This window comes from Chinchilla lanigera, unplaced genomic scaffold (genome assembly GCF_000276665.1).
Source record: "Chinchilla lanigera isolate Chin_1 unplaced genomic scaffold, ChiLan1.0 scaffold00054, whole genome shotgun sequence".
Classification (NCBI taxonomy): Eukaryota; Metazoa; Chordata; class Mammalia; order Rodentia; family Chinchillidae; genus Chinchilla; species Chinchilla lanigera.
The window spans coordinates 10,998,209-11,019,554 of record NW_004955455.1 but is presented as its reverse complement, the minus strand read 5'-3'; the positions used below and the strand labels follow the sequence as shown (position 1 = coordinate 11,019,554).

Here is a 21,346-nt window from a genome sequence, read left to right as displayed (position 1 = left end):
CAAGGCCAGCTTGAACTGCATAGTAAGACCCTGCCGGAGAAAAACCAAAAAAAAAAAAAAAAAAAAAAAAGTTAAATGAGATATGGTGATATATGGAGAGCTTGTTCCGATACATGGCAGAGAATAACATCTCTGTCAGTGTTTGTTGTTATTTTTGTTACTTGATTCAGCTCACCAAGGGAATCTTCTTTCTGTTTGTGATGGAGTCAGGGAGAGCCAGTTTCCGAGTGACATCAGAGGTAGTAAATTAGACTCCTACCTAGGGGAAACAGATTAAGATTCTACCTGTGAGTTCATGGGATATCCTTACTGCCTGTAGGGAGACAATGTGGTTTTAGGGCCAAAGCATAGAACTGTGGCTTGAATGATAGTAGAATTTCATGTTCCAATCACAGCTCTGTCACTTGTTATCTTTTGTATGAACTTGCATGTCATTTTGGCTCTCTCGTCTTGGTATATTCATCTAGAAATGAGATCAACAAAAACCACCTTGCAGTTACTAAAAGAATTACCCAAGGCCGGGCGTGGTGGCACACGCCTGTAATCCCAGCACTTGGGAGGCTGAGGCAGGAGGATCATTGAGAGTTTGAGGCCAGCCTGGGCTACAAAGTGAGCTCAAGGCCAGCTTGAACTGTGTAGTAAGACCCTGTCTCAAAAAAAAAGGCAAGAAAAACAAAAGAAAACAGAAAAAGAATGACCCAAGGTTAAGGCTATCAAATATCTGACTTATGGCAGGTGCTGGATAAAGGTCAGGCTTTGTTAATATTATTGCTGTTATTAATAGAGCAATTGTCTGAATAAGGGTGTGTGTAAAGTATTTTGAAAGCTGCCTCTAAGGTGAACGAGGAAGATTATTAAAGGAAGGAGCTGAATGTCAAAGGGCCATCCCTAGTTTCCTCTCTATTGCCCGCAAAGGACATGCCACCGAGTTGCCAGGAGAGATAATGTGGTATCAGGAATTAAGTCAAAATAAAGCCAGGCCTGGTGGCACATGCCTATAATCTCAGCACTCTGGGAGGCTGAGGCAGGAGGATCACAAATTTGAACCTAGCATTGGCAATTCAGTGAGATCCTATCTCAACAACAACAAAAAAAGGGCCAGCCTGAACTGCATAGCAAGACCTGGTCTCAAAAAAGACAAAAAACAAACAAACAAAAAACTTAAAAAGGCCTGAGGATGTAGCTTAGTACAAAGTCCTAGGTTTGGGGCTGGGGATTTAGCTCAGTGGCAAAGCGCCTGCCTGGCAAGCGCAAGATCGTGAGTTCGGTTCCCGGTACTGGAGAAAAAAACCAAAAAAACAAAACAACACAAAGTCCTAGGTTTAATTCCTACTTTAAAGAAAAAGAAGAGGAAGAGGAAAGAAAAGGGAGAAGGAGAAAGAAGTTAACTCAGAATAGGAGTGATTTGAAGATTTGGGTCTTGGATTATTTCTGCTCTTATTCTAAGACTGAGAAGAAACAGCCCTTGTAGAGGAGGCAGATGTGACTAAAACCCATAGCTTTGTCCCCCCCCTTTCCCTTTTTGCAGTTACAGAGACATCTCTTCTGATTTGGATAGAACAGTCCAGTTTCCACACTGCTTTGCACATAGCAGGATGTCAGTATCCCATGAATGAATGAGTGAATGAATGAATTGGTCATCATCAGAATTTTAAAGTTTCCTAGGCTGATGGTTTGTGTCCTGATGGATTCAGTAGCACCTGGCCTGTGATGCAAGGAGGAGGGCTGTGTATGTTCCTCATTCCTGCCCTGGCCGAGTCTCCTCTTTGCTTTTTCCCCAGGGGTTGACAGGGGAAAGAGAAGGTCAGTTTATGGTTAGCATCATTCGCAGGTGACAGTAGTGGCTTTAGTCAGTTGGGTAGGAGTTTTCCGTGATGTCTCCATTTTCTGAGAAGCAGCCAGGGAACTTGAGACCTCAGTCTAGAGCCCATTGAACAACTGTCAAAAGCTGTTCTCATTATCTTTACAACAATCTGCTTAGGGTGGCATTGTTACCCCTCGGTTTAAAGAGGGGAGTGAGTTCTGCAAAGATCGCACAGTAAGGAATGGCAGGACCGCCTGTCTCCAAACACACCTGCCCATACTGCATTGAGCTGGTTGGGTTGCAAGCCACTTATGTGTGTTCTCTGTTTGTCAGAAGCATCTACAAAGCATCTCTCGTGTTATAGCCCAGCTTTTCCCAAGTGTCTTAGCACTGGGCTGTCATTCAGGTTCAAATGCTGGTGGTAGAACGGATCAGAACCGAAGACCAGCTCCGTCCTAATCAGGAATAATCAGCAACGGGTTTATCCTTCTCATCCTCCTGATCCTATTATTTCATTCTATGACTCTAAAAGTGTGGCTTCTGGAGGCCCAGGGACTGCGGCTTAGTGGATAAGGATTTCGAGCAGGGTGCACATGTGACCTGCTTTATTCTTCAGGGCACCCACCAGCCCTGTTCTGTTTCCTGTTGATGGTCAAGCCATCTGCCCCGCCTGACCACTGCCCAGCTCAAGTTAGTTTAAGGAAGCTGTGAAGCCCCAGGTCCGAACTCTTGGATCTCTTTTGCCCTTAAACCTCAGGCTGGTGTCAGCCCCCCTCACTGTAGCAGGAGGGGCTTTCTTCAAATGCTTAATTTTTCCAGAAGGGGCCTGATTTTGCTGTCTTCGGTCTCCTGTTTCCAAGGACTGAGGCGTTTCCCAAGGTCGACATGCTGGTGCTGTGACCTGGTATGGCCTGCAGAGGGCAGGACTCACCAGGTCTGAGTGAGTGGATGCTGGATGAATGAATGCTGCACCTGGCCCTTTAAGACACTGACTAGGCAGAGGAGGGGGACATTTTCTAGGTGAAAAGTATTGTCCCTTTGACTCTCATGAGAGCCCTAAGGGAGGCATTACTAGCATCCCCATTTTATAAATGAAGAAACTGAAGTTCAGAAAAACCACCATGTCCTCAAGGTTCCCACAGTTATTAAGCAGCAGGGCAAGATTTGAACCCAAGTCAGTCTAATTGCATTCCATGCCATGGGATCTCAGTGGTTCTCACCAGTGTGCAGGTTCGCATTCCCTGGGAGTAGACTTAAGTACTGTCTGGAGCCCATGTAGATCTGTTAAAGCAGAATCTCTGGGGAAGACCCACGTGATCCTGGCCTACAGCCCGCGCCGAAAACCCTGCCTGATGCCCACCCGTCTCTGCACGTTTCCACCTGTTGACTTAGTGTGAATTGAGTTTTCTTTTCTTGCTTTCTTTTTTCCTTTTTTCTTTTCTCATCTTTTCTTTTCTTTTTTTTCTTTCAACTCAAACCCAGAGCTACATCCTCAATCCTTTTCTTTTCTTTCTTTCTTTTTTTTATTTTGAGACAGGCTCTTGACAGATTGCCCAGGCTGGTCTCAAACTCAGTCTTCCTGCCTCAGCCTCCTGAGTAGCCAGGATTACAGGCATATATCACCCACCTGGTTGATTCTCCAGATTTTTCCCTATAAGTCTTTCCTAATTCCCCCAGACTAAGTCAGATTCCCCCGTCTCATATTCTTAGAGTTCATGTGTTTCCCTTTATAGCCTTTGTCTGAAATGTGGTGAAATAACGGGGCCTATAGCTCCTTTACTATCTCTTGCCTGCCTGCTGGTATATAAACTCCCTCGAAGCAGGGACCACATTTATCACGGTCTCCACAATAGTCCCAGAGCCAGGCACAGGGCCCGGCACGTAAACGTGGGGCAAATGATACTTCTCTCTTCCATTTGAATAATTACTGACTGAGTCCCTGTTCTGTGCAACATTCTTCCCTGTGTGCACTTTATTAGCGAGATAGGGGAAGCCGTTTTCCATTGGAGAACACAAGCTCAGGAATGGGAGGCGATCGATCGCCCCCCACCATACTTTCCATTCGGCAGCATCTACTGAACTTGACCCAGACCAGCCTGTAGAGTGCTTCCTTCATGCTCTGTTTCCACGAGAAGTCTTTGAAGAGGGCATTTATGTTGGCAGCTTGCTCTTCCCGTTCCTGTCCAGCCCTTTAAGCATCCACACCCCACAAGGGTGTGACCTCCTCCTCCCTCCCCTCCTCTGAAGGTTTGGTCCAAACAAGGCTGCGGAGTGAGCGCCCTGATTAAACCATTCCCTGACCAGCAGGGGCTGCCCTGTGACCAAGGTGAGCCACCCAGGCACCTCCTCCCAGTCTCCTAGGAGTGAGCCTGTGCCGCCCCCTGGGCAGTGCCCCAGCCATCTTCCCTGGTGGGATTTTCCTCCAGCCGCCCACACTGGACAAAAGCCCCTGGAATTGGAGCCACTCTAGGCTGAAACTCTGAACTGCAGGTTTAAGACTTGGTTGCATCAGGAGCTTGGGAGGCATCCTTCCTCCCTGTTACCTCTGGTGCCCCCTGCTGGGCAAAAATGAATGTGGGGAAACAGATGCTTCCTGTCTCCCGTTATCTGGCTCCAGCTGTAGGTCTCAAATAGGACATCTGAGGCTTGAGATGAATTCACATCAAAGCCAGCACCTGGAGGGATGAGGAAGAGTGACCACTTATAAACTTGCAGCTGTGGGACCTCGAGGACCACTGGTAAAGGGCAATCTTCCTGCTCTGCACCACAGGAAGGCCGATAGAAGATCCTCCCTCAGGATTAGGCAGAACGCGAGGAGAAGGTCCAGAGACCTTGCCCACGCCCTCTGCACCAGCACGGCCTCCGTCCTGCCTCCTCAAGGCCATCTCAGCTGTCAGCTCAGCTCTGCTGCCAGCCCCCGAGCCTCTTCCCAATTCAATGATGAGGCAAGTGTGAAAAATGGAGCGTAATAGAGACGTCACCAGATCTCCCAGGCCTTTAACTGCAGCCGCCTGCTCTCCATCCAGCTGGAACTGCCAGAGGCCAATGAGGATGCTTGCCTGTCCAGCTCACTGCTTTTCGAAAGAGGCATACATCTCCCTGGGGGCTTGTTTGTGCATGCATGTGTGGTGTGTGTGTGTGTGTGTGTGTGTGTGGTCAGTGCGTGCACGCAAGACTGCAAGCTGTGAGGCACCCTGGCTTTGGGGGCCCAAACTAGCCAGCTTCGCTTTCCGGATCTGCTGGCCTAATTCCCAGCTGCAGCTGCCACCCTGGGTCCCCTCCCAGAGGCAATCTCCCAGCAGATTTGGCAGCCGGGAAAGGAGGGGCCGAGGGAAGGGGAAAGAAACAGAGAGAGGACTCGCTCTAATCTGATGTAGATGATCCCGCAGGCTTCTCAGCTCAGCCGCCTTCTGCCGTCAGCTCTCCAGGCGATTTTCTCTGTGTACCGCACTCTCCTCTTCTGCCTTTGTCTCCTTAAGAAAGTGCCCAGAAAGTTAAACCCAGGCGCACAAACACACGTACAATCCACCTCCCCACCCCAGAAAAATCAGAGAGCAAGAACAGGCAGACGAGTAAGAGAGCACGCGCGCAAGGGAGAGGGCTTGGCTCCGTCCTGGAGGAAGAGTGACACAGGCAGAGGGAGGCTGGGGTTGGCCGTGACCCGGACTGAGGTCTCCCCAAGGAGCCTTCTTCATGGACCCAGGGATCCCACGAGGGGCTGCTTCAACTTAGGATGGGCAACTGTGTCAAGTCGCCACTGAGACATCTCTCCAGGAAGGTATGTTTCCAGAGTCCCCGAGCCCTGGGGCTGGGGACTGGGACATCTTGCCACCTGTCCCAGAGGCTGAGTGTGGAGTGGGGTGGGCATCTGAAGCTTGCTGTCCTTCCCAGGGGTTCTGTCTGAGGCTGTTTCGCTGTTCTTCTAGCTACCCCCCGATTGCAGTTTCTTCTGTCTTAAGCTCTGAGCTGAAGTTGGAACTTAGAGCTGCCAGGGGGTGGGGAGGGGCAGGGACGGGGAGGCTGCCTGTGGGAATTTGCATGAGAGTTAAGAAAGGAACATGTAGTTTTGAGGCTTGTGGACTGCAGAATGGAAAGTGTGGATTCTTCGGATGTCCTTACACAGACACCCTTGAAGCTGGCAGGATTAGAAGACCCTTCCTAGTAGCTGGCCCCAGGGCCATTCATGTCCTTTGGGGATCAGCACCCCTCTCTAGCGGTCTCTAGGTCCTCAGAATTGAGATTTTTCAAGTGGATCCCTTGGCTATGAAAAGGAACCAGGCAAAGAATCCCTTTTTTTTTCAATCCCCAGTAATTCTAGGGCCAGGTCACAGAATCCCAAGAAAGGTCAAAATGACTGGTTTAGAGCTGAGGAAATAGGGTGTCTAAGAGTTATGTTGAGCAGGAGTGTACAGAAGTCATGTTCTGCGGTACATACTCACCCCTAAGGCATCTTTCAGGCAAGTCTGGGCTCACATCTGTAGGGCTTTGTAGTCAGGCCCTGGAAGAGACTCATATTAAAGGAAGCAGCAGTGATACAGATATTTTCCTCCTGTTCTTCCATCTTCTAGACAAGAAACGTGATTGCTGCTCAGAGCGGTTAGGTAACACACTTAAGGTCACGGGCTGAGGAGTGGCTCCTTCGCCCCAGCCCCGTCCCACCTCCTCCATCAGTTTGATGACCTCTCGATTTAGGACATTTGGGGCTTTTCTGCCTGTCAGCTTCCTCTTCTGGCTAAGCTGCTCACATCACGTTCCATTTAATCTTCACTGTTTCTTGAGTCCTTCTGAAGGCTGATGGTTTCTCTCTGTGTGTCCTCAACCCCCCACATCTGTCATCGTCTTAAAGGAGTCTTCTGCCTCAAGGTGACCTCCGCGCTGTCTCAGAGAAGCAGAAACTGATCCGAATTAGTCCAGTACACCACAGGCTGGTGCCTCGCAGTGGGTTCTGTCTGGAGTTTAAGGAGTTGAACTTAAGTACAAGAATTGTCCTTCTGTCCCCTCACCCATCTTTAATGCAGAGTGCCTAAGGGTCACACTGCTCAGGTGTCCCTTTGCGTGTGACCTCGAGCAGATTACTTCATGTCCGTGTGCCCCAGGTCCTCTGTTCATCAAGTGAGGATATGAGTCAACTTCTCTCTCCCTCTCGCTCTCTTCCTCTTTTCCTGTCCTTTCCCCTCTCTCTGTGCTGGACATTAATGTACGGCCTTGTGCATGGTAAGCAAATGCTATGCTATTGAGCTACACCCCCAGCCCTAATACCTATCTCTTTAGGTGATTGTGAGAACTAAATAAAGTGCTATGCAGAGTGCCTAGTACCTAGTACTCAATCAATGTTAGCATTATTGTCAATTGCAATTGTAATTTTTCTACTCTGGGCTTTAGGGAAGTGGGATGGAGAAGAAAAGGAAAATAGAAGTAGCAGCAGCAGCAGCAGCAGCAGTTGTTGTTATTTTGGTGGTGTTATTATTATTTTCAAATCCAGGGCCTCACACATGTTAAGCACATGCTCTTCCACTGAGCTACACCTTCGTGGGTTTTTTTTTTTTTTTTTTTTTTTGTCTTTTTGAGACAGGGTCTCTCTATGCAGTTCAGGCTGGGCTTGAGCTCATTTTGTAGCCCAGGCTGGTCTTGGACTCGTAATGATCCTCCTGCCTCAGCCTCCCAAGTATTGGGATTACAGGCATGCACCACCATGCCGGTGTCCTTCATTCTCTGAATCTATGAAATAAGGTGAAAGATCATAAAACTTACTGCATTCATGCAGGCATGGTGGCGCATGCCTGTAATTCCAGCACTCAGGAGGCTGAGGCAGGAGGCTGAGGCAGGAAGATCATGGCAAGTTCAAGGCCAGCCTGCACTACGAAGTGAGCTCAAGCCCAGTCTGAACTGCATAGCAAGACCCTGTCTCAAAAAGACCAAAAAAAACCTATTGCATTCAATATCCTATTTCTTAGAAGAGTAGCAGTAATTGCTTTTTCCCATTTATGAAATACCCAATGTCTGCTATCTCACTTGCTCTTTTCCACTAAGTAGTTCTCTTTGCTAATTTTCAGAGAAAGGAGCTGGACACAGAGATAAGAACCTTCCTAAGGTCACCTAGTCAGCGGCAAGCAGAGCTGGGATTTAGATCCTGAGCTGTGTAAAGTCAGAAATGGGATTTTATTTTTGTTTTTTCCTCCAGGAGAGGCTGCTCTCCCTCTCTTTCTCCTGCACTCAGAAATGATATCATAGATTCCCAAATCTGACCTTCAAGGTCGTCTAGCCCAAATTCCCACTTAGTGCAGCAGCCCTCTCTGCAACCTCCCCGAACTCGAATCCTTCAGCTTCTCCTTGAACCCTCAGGGCGAGGGAGTTTTGACCCGTGTGCTTTTGTCCAGCTTGTGTTGTTAGAAAGCCGTAAGGTCACGAGGCACACTGGCTCTTCCTGTTGTCACTCCACGCCTAGGACATGGCCCCTGAGTGCCAAGAGACACTGTCAGCCGGTGACCTGGCTTCCTGAGTGGTAGCTGGGGAACTGGTAGTGGTGAGAGGCAGCCTGCTCCAGGCTCAGAGTTGGCCAGCACCAGGCTGTCAGGTGCCATCGCTGGCTGGAGAATGCAGCCAGGTGCCATCCCTGGCTGGAGAGCTGCAGCTTCGAGGGGCAACTTGATGCCAGGCAGTGTTATGATCAAGAGATGCAGTGGAAATTCCCCAGCCACCACTGGCTCATTCTTCGCAGGAGCAGATTCCTCTCCATCCTTCTCATTTCCTTCCTGATTGGCAGATGTTCCCCCACTTCCTCTGGTACCGGAAGTAAAGGCCTTTTGGCACCAGCATCTCTTAAACGGCATCACCACCACTATCACCATCATCATCATCATCACTATGGCAACTCTATTTATTTGGCTCTGACCGTGTTCTAGACACTATGCGAAGCACTTTACATGCCGTAGCTCATTTCTTTCCCACAGAGCTCCTCTGAGTAGATGTGACTGTCCCCACTGTACGGAAAAGGAAACTGGAGCACAAAGAACTGAAGTGACCCGCCCAAGGTCACACAGCAAGTCAGTGGCAGAGACACAACTTGTCCCTAAGGCTGTGTCCAAAGCCAGCATATTAAACCGCCTCTCAGAGTTCTGTGCCGCCTGCTGTCTCCTCCTTCCTGGATTCTGATCATTCTGAGCCCCGTGCGGGAGATTCAGCCAGAAATGAAAAGTCTGATTTTTGCCACCATCTCCTGAGATGATTCCCTGGGGTTAGGCCCTAGCCAGTCCCAGGCTTCCTTCAGTGCCCACTCCCAGCTGGGAAGGACTCTCTGGGTCTGCGCCCCGGTCCTGAAACGTGAGGGAGCCCAATGGAGGCTTTGACTCTCCCCTCTTTGGGGCATCCAGCTAGAATGAGTGCTTGATCTATCTGATGAGCTCTCAAGTTCTGTGATTTCCTAACACTGACCCTTTTCATGCTCACTGATCTTGAGGCTTGGATCTTTGGGTCTGAATCACTGTTCTCCTTTGAGGATCTAGAATCCGGCTTCTCCCTCTCTAGGACTGCAAGGGAGCCTCCATCTGATGCCCCACAGCAGGGGGCTTCAGGGAGAAGCATGAGAAGACCGGGTAGGGGCTTGCTTTGGCGGGACAGGTTGCCCCTTGGTCTTGGGATCTCCTATGCATGGCCTTTGTTGAGCTGCACGCAGCTGGCCAGAAGTGGAGTGAATTAGATGGGAACGTAGGGCATGCGTCTCCACGGTTCTCAGACTAAGACAGCCCGCAGGAGTTTAGCTTCTCTGTCCATCTTTGGGAAGAGTCTGCTTCAGGTCCCACACTGAGGAGAGACCACCCAGTGCAGGGCTAAGAGGAGCAAGCCATGACCTGGATTCTAGAGAGGTACTGGGCATGCTGGGGACGCCAGGGTGGACCTAATGCTGTGTCTGAGATCCTAGGGGGAAGCTCTGTGGGCACTGCTGACTTTTTATAGCTGCGTGGGAATCTGCGGGGAGGAGGATGGGGTTGGCCAGGGCCTGGGATCACAGCTATATTCGGTCAGCAGACAAGGATCTTGCCTCAGCCTCTGGAGGTCCAGCAGGCTGGGCAGGGAGCCAGGGGAGGCGGGAGGGAGGGAAAGAACCGCTGGGAGCCTGTCTAATCTTGAGGTCACAAGTGGGGCAGAAGCCGAATGCAGGCATGTCTTATTTAGCCCACCTGGTGCTTTAGGTCATGCGAATTGGCAACAGAGGGCTGGAGCTAAGCAGTGCTGCCCATTTAGTGGGGCACACAGTGTGCGTTTTGTCTCTGTCCCCACCTCTCTCAGCCTGCCTGCTTCATTTATGGCAGCAACAGCACCTGTTTGCAAGCTGTAGTCCAGCAAACCGGCTCAGCACGTTCACCGTGCTGTCAGCTCTGACTGCTTTCCCAGCCTCCCAGTAGCGTCCCACCAGGGAAGGGTCAGAGCCTGGGAGGGAGCTGGGAGACAGGACTTGGCCGCAGGGATTGAGCCAGGATACTAGGAACATTTGCGGGAAAGGACATCCTTGTGTTATGCTCCGAGAGATGCTTCCCGTTGGCTAGGACAGCTTCCCTCTGTCTGCTTCTCTTCTCAGCATCTCCCTGCGCACAAGTGTGTGATTCTGTGCTCATGTATGTGTGGATGTGCATATGCATGTGTGTTTGTGTGTATGAGTGACACAGACAGCATCACGCCCAGCTCTCCCTGGAACAACTTTCAGTCAAGGCTCAGCATCCACACCTGTGGGACCAATGTGACCCGCCCCCCTGGCCCTGCGCATCCTGAGGCTCTTGTACCGTCCAAGCATCTTCTCTTGAGGAGACTCCCTCCAGGACCAGGAGCCGGGCCGGGCCAAGAGAGCCTATGTGGGCAAGGAGGTGATGCCCTGCTTCTCTTTTGCATTTGCTTGGTGTGGGCTGCAGATGCACCAAGAAGAGAAGAGCAGCTACGTGGTGGTGCAGAACAGCGAGGAGGGGCTGGCGGCCAGCGGCGAGCTCCCTGGACCACTCCTGATGCTGGCCCAGAACTGCGCCGTCATGCACAACCTGCTCGGCCCCGCCTGCATCTTTCTGCGCAAGGGCTTTGCTGAGAACAGGCGGCCTGTACGTAAGTTGGCCCCAGTGGAGCTCGCCGAACTCAGCTTCACAGGGCTTGTTAAGGGACTGGGAAGAAGAGGGGGTTCCGTACCCAGCACTTCCTGTCCCCCAGCGGATTCTTCTCAGATTGGATCCCCAAAATTTCCCCTTCTTGGCTGCAAAGTGAGTCCATGTTCACCAGCAAGAAGTAATGCTAGCAGATAAGATTCTGTGGAACGCTTGCGATGTGCCAGGCGCTGGGCTAAGTGTGTTGGTGGATGGCCTCATTTAATCCTCAGGAACTCCAAGAGGTAGGTGCTTTTATCATCCCCATTTTACAGATGAGGAAACTGAGGGACCAGATAGTCAATGGTCATCTAGTAGTCAAATAGTGTGACCTCAGAGCATCCTGCTTGGAATGGTTCTAGAATACACCATTGTAGAGTTTTCTACCATGATAGGAAAAAACTCTCAAATCTGTGCTCTACATTACAGTAACCACTAGCTACAGACAGCCATTGACCCTTTGACATGTGATTAGCGCCACAAAAGAACGGAGTTAATTTTGTTTCATTCTAAGTCAGATTTAAATAGCCATATGTAGCTAGTAGCCTCTGTAGTAGATAACCTTCTGTGAACTGTCACAGGGAAGAAGGAGACGCTGATGTTACAGATACAGCCTTTACAGGTTGTATTTATTCAATGCCACACGCTAAATACATGTCTTGTGTTACGGCATAAAGGCCTGCGAGGTCGGTACTGGTATCAACCCATGTTACGGAGGATGGCACAGTGGCTCAGAGAATGGAAGTGGTCTGCCCTCAGTCCCACAGCTCAGAAGTAGCAGATCTGGGATTTGTACTTGGATCTGTCTGACTGTAGGGCCAGCTGCATAAACTGGGGGAAAGGAGTGCGCATGCGTCATGTCGCTGACCCCCGAACTGGGCACACGGTTCCCCGCACATCAGTGGGATCAGTCCCTAGCTACACGCCTGATCGCAGCACACACCCCACACTGCTCTGCACCACGGTGCTGCCACAGGCATGCTGGGAAAGGTGTCTTCCTTGCTGCTGGCTGGGCTCCGAGCATATAAGAGGTGTGGAAAGAGCTGTGATGGAAGTTACCAGCACCTTGATGGATGGGAAAGAACTGGTACGGCTAAGTAGCTGGTCCCTGTGAGTATCCTTTGCACAGATGCGTGTGCGTGCGCGCACACACGCACACATGCACACACGGCTGGCCCTCTCCATGCGTTCTGTGGATTCAACCAACTGTAGATCAAAGAAAAATTTTTTTCCCATTACTGGGGATTGAAACCAAGGCCTTTGTAATGAGCTACATCCTCAGCCTCTCTCCATTTTTGTTTTATTTATGTAGTTATTTTTATCTATTTTAATTTTAAGACAAGATCTCTCTAAGTTACCCAGGCTGGGCTCAAACTTGCAATGCTTCTGCCTCAGCATCCCAGAATGCTGAGATTATAAGTATACGCCACCACGCCTGGCTTCAAAACTACTTGAGAAAACATTGCATCTGCACCGAGCCTGCACGGACCTTTTTCTCAACACTATTCCCTCAAAAGTACAGTATAACAACTATTTGCATAGCATTTACAAGGCACTAGAAATCCCACGTCATCCAGAGATGACTCAAAGTGTTTGGGAGGCTGTGCCTAGGTTATACACAAATGACACACCATTGCATGAAAGGAACATGAACATCCTTAGATTTTGGTATCCACAAGGAGACCTGGGACACATTCCCCACCAATACTGTGCTCACTTTCACTTAGCGCTAATACAACACATTGGGGAAAAAAAACCATCTTTTTGATCACCTGAGAGTCTAGGAACATACCTGCCTGTCTACAGCAGGAGCAGTAAACCCTTGCACTAGGAGCCTTTTTAAGCAAAAGTCCCCCAGCAGCAACAGCTCACAGAGACAAAGATCCCTCCAGGCGACTCCTTCCTCCAGCTAGAAAGGGGGCCTGGAGGACCCGGAGCCAGTAGGCTGCTATCCTGGGCTCACACATACTCTGCAGCCAAGCCGCCCTTCTGAGGCCAGAGCCCTCCCTCGGGGCCAGTGTGGAGCGGATGGGTGCCACAGCCTCCACCCGCCCTGGAACAACCTGTGCGCGCCATCCTTGCTGTGGCCCATGAATGCCTGTGTTCTGATACAGGTACCCACACCTGTTGTGAGTCACCTGGGGCGGCCACACCTGCCTCACGTCCTTCCTTCCCAAAGGTGGAGGAGTGGAACATGGGCACCTGTGTCTATTCCGTGCCAATCTGTCTCCTCCTGGGCAAGCCTGGGGCACCATCCGGATCCTGCCCCATGCTTCCTCTGGGCCTACTCTCTGGAGACTTCTCTGCCATCTGTTCTGACGCCTAGACCCAGGGTTTCTTTGACTCCCCAAGGAGACCTGGGCCCTGCTGGAGGCTAGAGGTGTGTGCTTTGGGCCCTGGCAACAGCTAGAGACACTGGCAGCCCCCAGGGTCCTATGCTGTGTCTTGTGGCAAGACAAGGTATAGGGATAGTGGTCAAACAGGGAAAGAGGGGCTGGGGATTTAGCTGAGTGGCAAAGTGCCTGCCTGGCAAGTGCAAGGTCATGAGTTCGATTCCTGGTACGGGAAGAAAAACAAACAGGGAAAGATGGGACGGTGCCCAGGAGGCAGGGCACAGCCCCAATTCTGGCTCCTCCTCCCTCTCTCTGGGGCTGCTTGTGCATCCCTGCTTTCTCTCCTCGGCAACCTCTCTTCTCCCGTTGCCTGCAGGCTTCCCCTCCCTGGCTCCTTCTGATGGCACTAGGTGGTGTCCTCTCTGTGTGACTTCCCCCAGCCCTGTTTTATTTACAGGTTTTGCCTCTGGATCAGCTCTGTTCCAGGCCCATTCCTGTGCCCGAAGGTTCTGTGCTCAGGCTCCGGGGCAGTGTTGAGTCCTGGAGCATCTTCCATCCGGGGCCCTGGAGCTTCTGTTTCTATGGGATGCGTGTGGCTGCAACTTTTCCCTTCAGGGACACGGTCCAGACAGACTTCTGCTCTGTTCTATCAGTTCCCACCTGGTGCCTGCTGCTACTTGGATGGCTCCACCGGATGGGTGTCTGGTAATTTCTGGGTCCCTTGCCTCTGCTAATAGGATATATTTCCTCTGTTTCAGGATAGATCACTGCGGCCAGAAGAGATCGAAGGTAAAACTTGGACCTTGGGGGAGAGGGCTGCTCAGCCCTCCAGGAAGCTGTGGGAGGGAGGTTGGTAGGAAGAAAGGCAGAGACACTTTGGCTTCCTGGGATAAGGACCTGGGCAGACAGGGACCTGCTGTGGAGATCGTCACTGGAGGAGCGAACCTGGAGCAAGCCCGACCCTTGAGTCCTGGGGAATGTGGGGTGCACCTTGCCCAGCTGCTGAGTCCTGGGCTGCCTTTGTCCCCAGAGACTCTGAGGGTCCCACCACCAACCCCATCTGTCTTTGTTCACTTCCCCAGAGCTCCGAGAGGCCTTCAGAGAATTCGACAAGGACAAGGATGGCTACATCAACTGCCGGGACCTGGGCAACTGCATGCGCACCATGGGCTACATGCCCACTGAGATGGAGCTCATCGAGCTGTCCCAGCAGATCAACATGAACTGTGAGTCCCTTCAGAGGGCACCTCTGCCCTTCTGCTCACACGGGCCTGGGTTCCAGTTCTGCATTCGTCTCTTTCTAGCTCTGTGGCCTGGTGGAAACTGCATACCCTCTCTGAGCCTCACGTTCCAAACCTGTCAAATGAGGATGGAAATAAAGGACAGGAGCACAGGAAGTAAATGAGGGAATATGCGCAATACTCTACCTGGCTGGCAGTGATCAGAGGGAGTGGGATGTGGTGGTGCACACCTGTAATCCCAGCTGCTTGGGAGGCTGAGGCAGGAGGATGGCAAGTTTGAGTTTGGCTTGGACAACTTAGTAAGACTCTGCCTCAAACAAAAAAAGTAAAAATAGGCTAGAGATGTAGCCAGGAGCTGGTAGAGAGCCCCTGGTTCAATCACAAATGCCACCCCCCCCCAAAAAAAAAAGACAAGGCTCACCATGGAACTAGCTGGAAGCTTACATTAGGCTCCGGGGATTAACCCAGTTCACAATGAGTAAAACAGGTGGAAACATGCAGACGCCGTGCCATGTCAGCTGTGTGGAAACAATCACAAGGATGCAATTCTCTGTCTTAGTCTGGGTACAGTGCAAGGTTTGGTCGGTGAAGGGCATCGGAGGGAGTGGGGAGTGTGGTGGGAAAGGGACGCGCTCTCAAGCCAGCTGCTCCTCCAGGTGGCTGAAGGTGGGGCCTCTGCGGAGCTCAAGGAATGAATACAGCTGCCCACCTCCCCAAGTTCCCCCCTATCCACACCTCTCCCCCTGGGATTATCCCCCAACACCTATCAATCAGTGGTTGAAAGCTTCTGTGAGCGGGCGGGTGGGTACCAGCTCTCCGGAGCTTCTCCCTCTGGGGAGAGCCCCTTGGGAGTTGAGTTTGCATCTGCACAACAAGGGTAAAGCTGGGACAGCTCTTCTCTCTGCCTGTTCATGGGTGTATACTGGTCTCTCCACGCTTGCCTCTGTGACCCAGAGTGTCTTTCCCCATCTGTGTCTCCTGCCTCCGCTTCCTGACTTGTCCCCTTACTCAGCCTCTCTGGCCATTCCCTGGAGCCAGTATTTGACATGGCACCTGTCTGCTTCTACCCTGGGCCTCAGGACGGACAGATCAGGAAGGGGTTGGCCATCCCCGCAGCTCCGTCGGTGGGGGTGGGGAATGGGTGTGTGAGGGTGACCCAGCCCCTTCCTCTCTTGCCCCAGTGGGTGGCCATGTGGATTTTGATGACTTCGTGGAACTAATGGGGCCGAAACTCCTGGCAGAGACAGCAGATATGATTGGCGTAAAGGAACTGCGGGATGCCTTTAGGGAGGTAGGTGAGGGTCCGTGAGTGGCGGGGGAGGGTGGAGTATTTGAATCCCAAAGAAGCCGGGGCCTGAGCCCTGGAGCAGGGGAGGGAACTTGGACAGAGAAGGGTGCAGAGGAAAGAGGGCCTCTGATGCCGAGAAAGGGCCGCTGCCTTGGGATCTGATGTGACCGGGCTCCGTGTGGTGGTTCTGTCCCCTTCCTCCCGCCCCCTCTAGTTTGACACCAATGGTGATGGGGAGATAAGCACCAGTGAGCTGCGAGAGGCCATGAGGAAGCTCCTGGGCCATCAGGTGGGACACCGAGACATAGAGGAAATTATCCGAGACGTGGACCTCAATGGGGATGGACGAGTGGACTTTGAAGGTAGGTGGGGCTTGCAAGCAGGAGAGAAGCAAGCCAGAGAGGTCGTCCCTGGAGCCCTTCACCCGCGTGTCTGTGGTGCAGTCATCGATCCAGCCCAAACCCCCACTGTCCTGCCTTTCCACGCACCCACCCCTCTTCACCTGCCCATCGCCGTCTCTGAATAAGCCCTTCAGGGTCAATCCTGCTCTTCACAGTATCTCCCAACTGCTGATTGTACCTGTGGCCCAACTGGACCCTGAAATTGGAGAGAAAAAGGAGCCCTATTTTTTTGTCTCTGTATTTCCTACTTAACAAAGCACCTGACACATAGCTAATACTCAGTTTTCTTTTAAAAAAAATTAATAATCATGATAGTTACCATTTATTACACACTCATGTACACGTCATTGTACTAAGTCAGTGCACATATATTATCTCATGTAATTTCGCAGTGACTCATGGATTATACCATTATTGCTTCCTGTTACAAATGAGGACACTGAGACTCACAGAAGTAATATAACTCGCTCAAGACTGGCTATTAGAAGTCAGAGCCAGGCACAAACCCAGGCCTGGAATCTCATCTGCTGTAGAACCTTGTTCCTGACAGCATTCCAGAGTCTCTGGGACATGGTTGAAAAGGAAAATGCTAACCCTGAATTCCAGGAACTTGCATTCTGGGGCAGAGTGTGTGTCCAGGACACAAAGTTGGGAGGCCCTCAGGGGAGGCCTTCCAGGGGGAAAGTGTGAATACTTGGAGAGATGGCATTGCCACCGTCAGATCTGAAAAATCTCAGGTCGCTCTGTCACATTGCCAACCTGCATGGTGCAGGTGATGGCCCTTCCCTGAAAGCCTGGCGTTGTCCATTGATTTTACCAAGATGTCTTTCTTGTGTACCTGCTATGTATTGAGACTTGGTCCCTACCTTGAAGAGCCCAAGACCAGCAAGGAAAACAGAAAAGTAGTGGAGTCCATGCTGTGCTGGGGGAAGTAGGATGTGGAGTGTGGAGGGGGCCCCTGTGCCAAGCTGGGGAGAAGTAGGGGGATTTCCTAGAGGAGGTTATAAGTGAGGGGAGCCCTGAAATACGGGTGGAAGCCACCAGGAGAGAGAGAAGGAGGGGCATTTGTCTAAATGAGTTGAAAGCTTATATCCACGTAGAAACTTGCACGTGGAGGTTTGTAGAAGCTTTCTTCATTATTGCCAAAACCTGGAGGCAACCAAAGTGTGCCTCAGTAGGTGAGCAGGGAAGTGAACTGTAGTGTATCCAAGACAGTGGAGTATTATTCGTATTGAGCAATCAAGCATAAAAAGACAGAGTGAAACCTCAGATACGTGTGACTGAGTGAAAGAAGCCAACCTGAAAAGGCTACACTGTCTGATTCCAGTTCTGTGACATTCTGGGAAAGGCAAAGCTATCCGAACAGGAAAAAGATCAGAGGCCACCAGGATTGGGGAAAGAGGATAAGGGGATAAACAGACAGAGTACAGAGGATTTAGGCAGTGAAAGTACTCTTTGTGACCATAAGAGCAGATACACGTTATTGTATGTGTGTCTAAGGCCATAGACTAGGACGCCAAGAGCAAACGCTAAAGTAAATGTGGATGTGAGGTCATAAGCGTGGATCCGCGTGGCGCGTCAGTTCAGATGTACCAACTGCTGTTGGGTGGGACGGTGTGGAGGGTCAGAGGACTATGCATGCGCGAGGGCAGAAGGTGTAAGGGAAGTCTCTGTACCATCCAGTCAGTCTTCCTGGGATCCCACTGAAACCACTAAAGCAAGCAAACAAACAAAACAGCCACCAGCGTGTAGGGGGGAAAAAGAAGCCAAGGAGGCAAAGGGTGCAGAGAAGCTGAGAGACAGCAGGGATGGAAGGACAGAGCCCGCGCTGGAAAGCACAAGCGCAAACCGCCTGTCTGTGCAGATGAGGTCTGTGTGGCTGCCGCGTAGATTGCAGTGCACCTACCGGTAGGGTGGAGCTGTTAGGGGGCCCGGATCAGGCAATATCCGGTACACCGGACACCCTTGGGGAGCCCCGGCGGTTTAAGCAGGGGTCGCTGTACAGATCGGAGGCTGTGTGTGTGTGTGTGTGTGTGTGTGTGTGTGGAAGATAAACTGGAGGGAGCAGAGTGGATGCAGGGGACCAGTGTGGTCCTCGGCTGGACCCTGACGCTGTTTCCCTGCCGCTCCTGTACCCTTGCAGAGTTTGTCCGGATGATGTCCCGCTGAGGCCTCGAGGGCCCCGCCAGGACTGCCAAGCTCCCCAGGTGGGGAGGGGAGAAGAGGAGCCGGAGCTCGCCTCGCCCCGCCATGCCGCAGCCGCCCCGAGCCCAGGATGTCCTGGCGGATGGGGCCTGCCTGCACCCGGGGGAGGTGCCTACCCCGGACCCCCACCCCTCCGCACTGTGAAAGACTCACAACTCCTGCAACTGGAAAAGGGGCGCCCACCAACGGGGAGGCCACTGTGCCAAGCCGGCAGAGGTCATGCCAGGCGCCAAGTGCCATGTCCCCAGCCGCCGCTGGCTGGGTGGGCCAGCAGACCCCACACAGCATGTCTGCCCCAGGGCAGAGCCTCTCGCTGCCCTCCTTAGCTCTGTGCCCGTCCCAGCTCGCCTCAGCCCTGTGATCTCAGAACCAATAAAAATATTTCCGAGAGAATGACAGCCAGGGTGGTCTTGGCTTCTTGGGCCTGGTTAGACAGGGCGCACGTTTACTGAGCGCCACCTGCATGCCCTGGATTGGCTGAATTTTCCTGCATTTGTCAGACATTTACGGAGTGACTGTAATAGACCCCTCCATCCTCATTTCATAAGCCCAAACCCGTGAGAGGGAGGCTGAGGGATGTTATTTAGCTGAGTGAGCGGGTATCCTGCTTACTAGTTTCTGTAAGAGGAGGGTGACTCGTGCGTGAACGTCTAGCAGGGTCTGCGCTGCAGCCAGACTTCCGGGAGTATTTGTATAGGTCAGGGAAACAGACACAACATGAACACATCCATGTGTGATTACAAATGGAGAGCCTGCTATAAAGGAAGAAGGCCGGGACCTCCGGCAGATTATAATACCTGACCTGCTCCAGGGAGGTCGGGGAAGGATTTCCTGAGGAAGTGATGACAAGCGCTTTGGCCTGGGGCAAATCCCAGAGTGTGAGAGGAGACAGATGTTGAAACAGCTGCCCGCCTCCGCTGAGATGGGAAAGCAGGATGTCCAGTGGGCAGACCTTGGGTTTGCTTGCTGTGACATCGGTCCGGTTGCGTCCTCTCTCTCAACCTCAGTTTTCTCATGTGCCTAACCCAGCTCCCCTCAGCTCTGTGATCTCCGAACCAGTGAAAAAACAGGGATAATAAAGGTTGGAGTCAGGACAGAGTAAGCACTTGTGTCCTTCTGGGAGCTGCTATTTACAAATGCAGTGGAATTGTGCCGGTATAGACTAGATTCGTTATAATCATTGTAATTAATTCCTACCGGGGAAGCTTGAAGGAGTCAGGAGAAATTTGGGAGCTTGGCAGATTTGGGGAATAGTTGGGCAGTTATGTATGGTGGCCAGTGTAGTCCAAGCCATGGGTTCTTTACCTTAGCATGTTTTTGTTTTTATTTTTATTTTTGGGGTTTTTTTTTGAGACAGGGTCTTGCTATGCTATTCAGGCTTGGCCTTGAGCTCACTTTGTAGACCACGTTGGCCTCAAAGTCACAGTGATCCTCCTGCCTCAGCCTCCTGAGTGCCGGGATTACAGGCGTGCGCAACCACACCCAGCTACCTTAGCATGCGTAAGAATGCCTGGAGGATTTGTTAGACCACAGATCTGAGCCTTCGTCCAGTGGTTCTGGTTCCGTGTTTGGGTTGGGCTCCATGAGTCTTTTTTGTTTGTTTTTTAATTTTGTTTTGTTTTCTGGTACTGGGAATCGAATTCGGGACCTTGCGCTTGCCAGGCAGGCGCTTGTGCCGCTGAGCTACATCCCCAGCCAATGAATCTGCATCTCTAACAAGTTTCCAGAGGATGCTGATGCTGCCGGCCTGCCGGTGGCCCACAGTCTGAAGAGATCAGCTATAGGTCCCAGGCATGTGAGAGGCAGGTGTGTGTCCAGGCAGCTGGGGCAGGCGGTGGGGGTAAAGCCTAGAGCTGGTGGGTGGGCAGAGCCTTCCTGTGCCCTGTGCCACAGCAGAGAGAGGCTTCTTGTCCTCAGACCTGGCAGGGAACATGGGATGGACCGTGGGCCCCAGCCAGAGGCCTGGGTAATCCCCATGTCCCTGAGGCCCGTGAGGCTGGGTGCTCCCAACTCACTCTAATAATCCAATTCTGAGGCTAAGCCCTTGGCTGTGCGCCCTGCTAGGCGAGCCTGCAGCCCTGCCCACCCCTGTACCAGCTTAGTTCTGCCGAGGGACTCTGAGCTGTTTCACAAACACGGTGCCCTTGGCGGGAGGGGAGAGCAATCTGCAGGCATCTCTGTCACCTAGTAGGGTCAGCCCCTGGGGGCACCACAGGACAGGCCACAGTTAGGAGCAAGCTGGGACATTCTGTCCCCAGGGTGTGGCCTCCTAAAATAACGGACATGGCAGCTGATGTCATAGCCGGGCCATGGTTCAGGGGAACTTTCGTGTTCAGGACAAGGGGAGCCCAGGGGCTGGGCTTCTGTCTCCTCTGACGCCGGAGGCTAGAACTCCTCCTTTTCACCTGGGTTGTATTTTAGGGCTCTTAGTAAGATTGTTTGAAGAATGGGTTCTGTGACTTTTCAAGAACCGAGGTGCACTTTTCCTAGTAGGAATTCTTTCTGCCCCACCACGCCCCTACTTCAATACTTCCCCTGGTAGGGAGACCCATGAGTGTTTTTCTTTTTTTTTTTTTCTGGTACCGGAAATTGAACTCACGACCTTGTGCTTGCCAGACAGGCGCTGTGCCGCTGAGCTAAACCCCCAGCCCCCATGAGTCATTTTAGAAGAGCACTTATTACTGAAAAGGCCTTGAACAGTCTGATGTTCCTCCTTGGGACTTGTAAAGTCTAATTCATTCACTCATTCATGCATGTGTTCAAATTTATTTATGTTGTGGCACCGGGGATGGAGCCTAGAGCCTTATGCACGTTGCCAGCACTTTAGCACTGAGCTATATCCTCAGCCCCTGCTGATATTTATTGAGCTTCTACTGTGTTCCAGGTGTTGTGCCAGAGTCCCTGTCCTCAAGGAGCTTAGACTCTGCTGGGGGAAACAGGTAAGGAAACAGA

At 51.7% G+C, this 21,346-nt stretch overlaps 1 protein-coding gene across 3 annotated transcripts in view; it reads left to right on the top strand.

Annotated features, from left to right (window-relative positions):
• The window catches only part of Cabp1 (calcium binding protein 1), a 68,160-nt gene extending 49,368 nt beyond the window's left edge, over positions 1-18,792 (top strand). Inside the window, exons 1-7 of one of the 3 annotated variants that reach the window (XM_005396495.2) lie at positions 3,395-5,582; positions 10,708-10,887; positions 14,018-14,048; positions 14,342-14,485; positions 15,682-15,791; positions 16,003-16,150; positions 18,333-18,792. In XM_005396495.2, the coding sequence (XP_005396552.1) occupies positions 5,538-5,582; positions 10,708-10,887; positions 14,018-14,048; positions 14,342-14,485; positions 15,682-15,791; positions 16,003-16,150; positions 18,333-18,358 (684 nt within the window). In that variant the 5' untranslated portion in view covers positions 3,395-5,537 and the 3' untranslated portion in view covers positions 18,359-18,792. Of the gene's footprint in view, positions 1-3,394; positions 5,583-10,707; positions 10,888-14,017; positions 14,049-14,341; positions 14,486-15,681; positions 15,792-16,002; positions 16,151-18,332 lie in introns of those variants that run through there. The other 2 variants (XM_005396494.1, XM_005396496.1) reach the window with 2 other exon arrangements.
• The last annotated feature ends 2,554 nt before the right edge of the window (positions 18,793-21,346 follow it).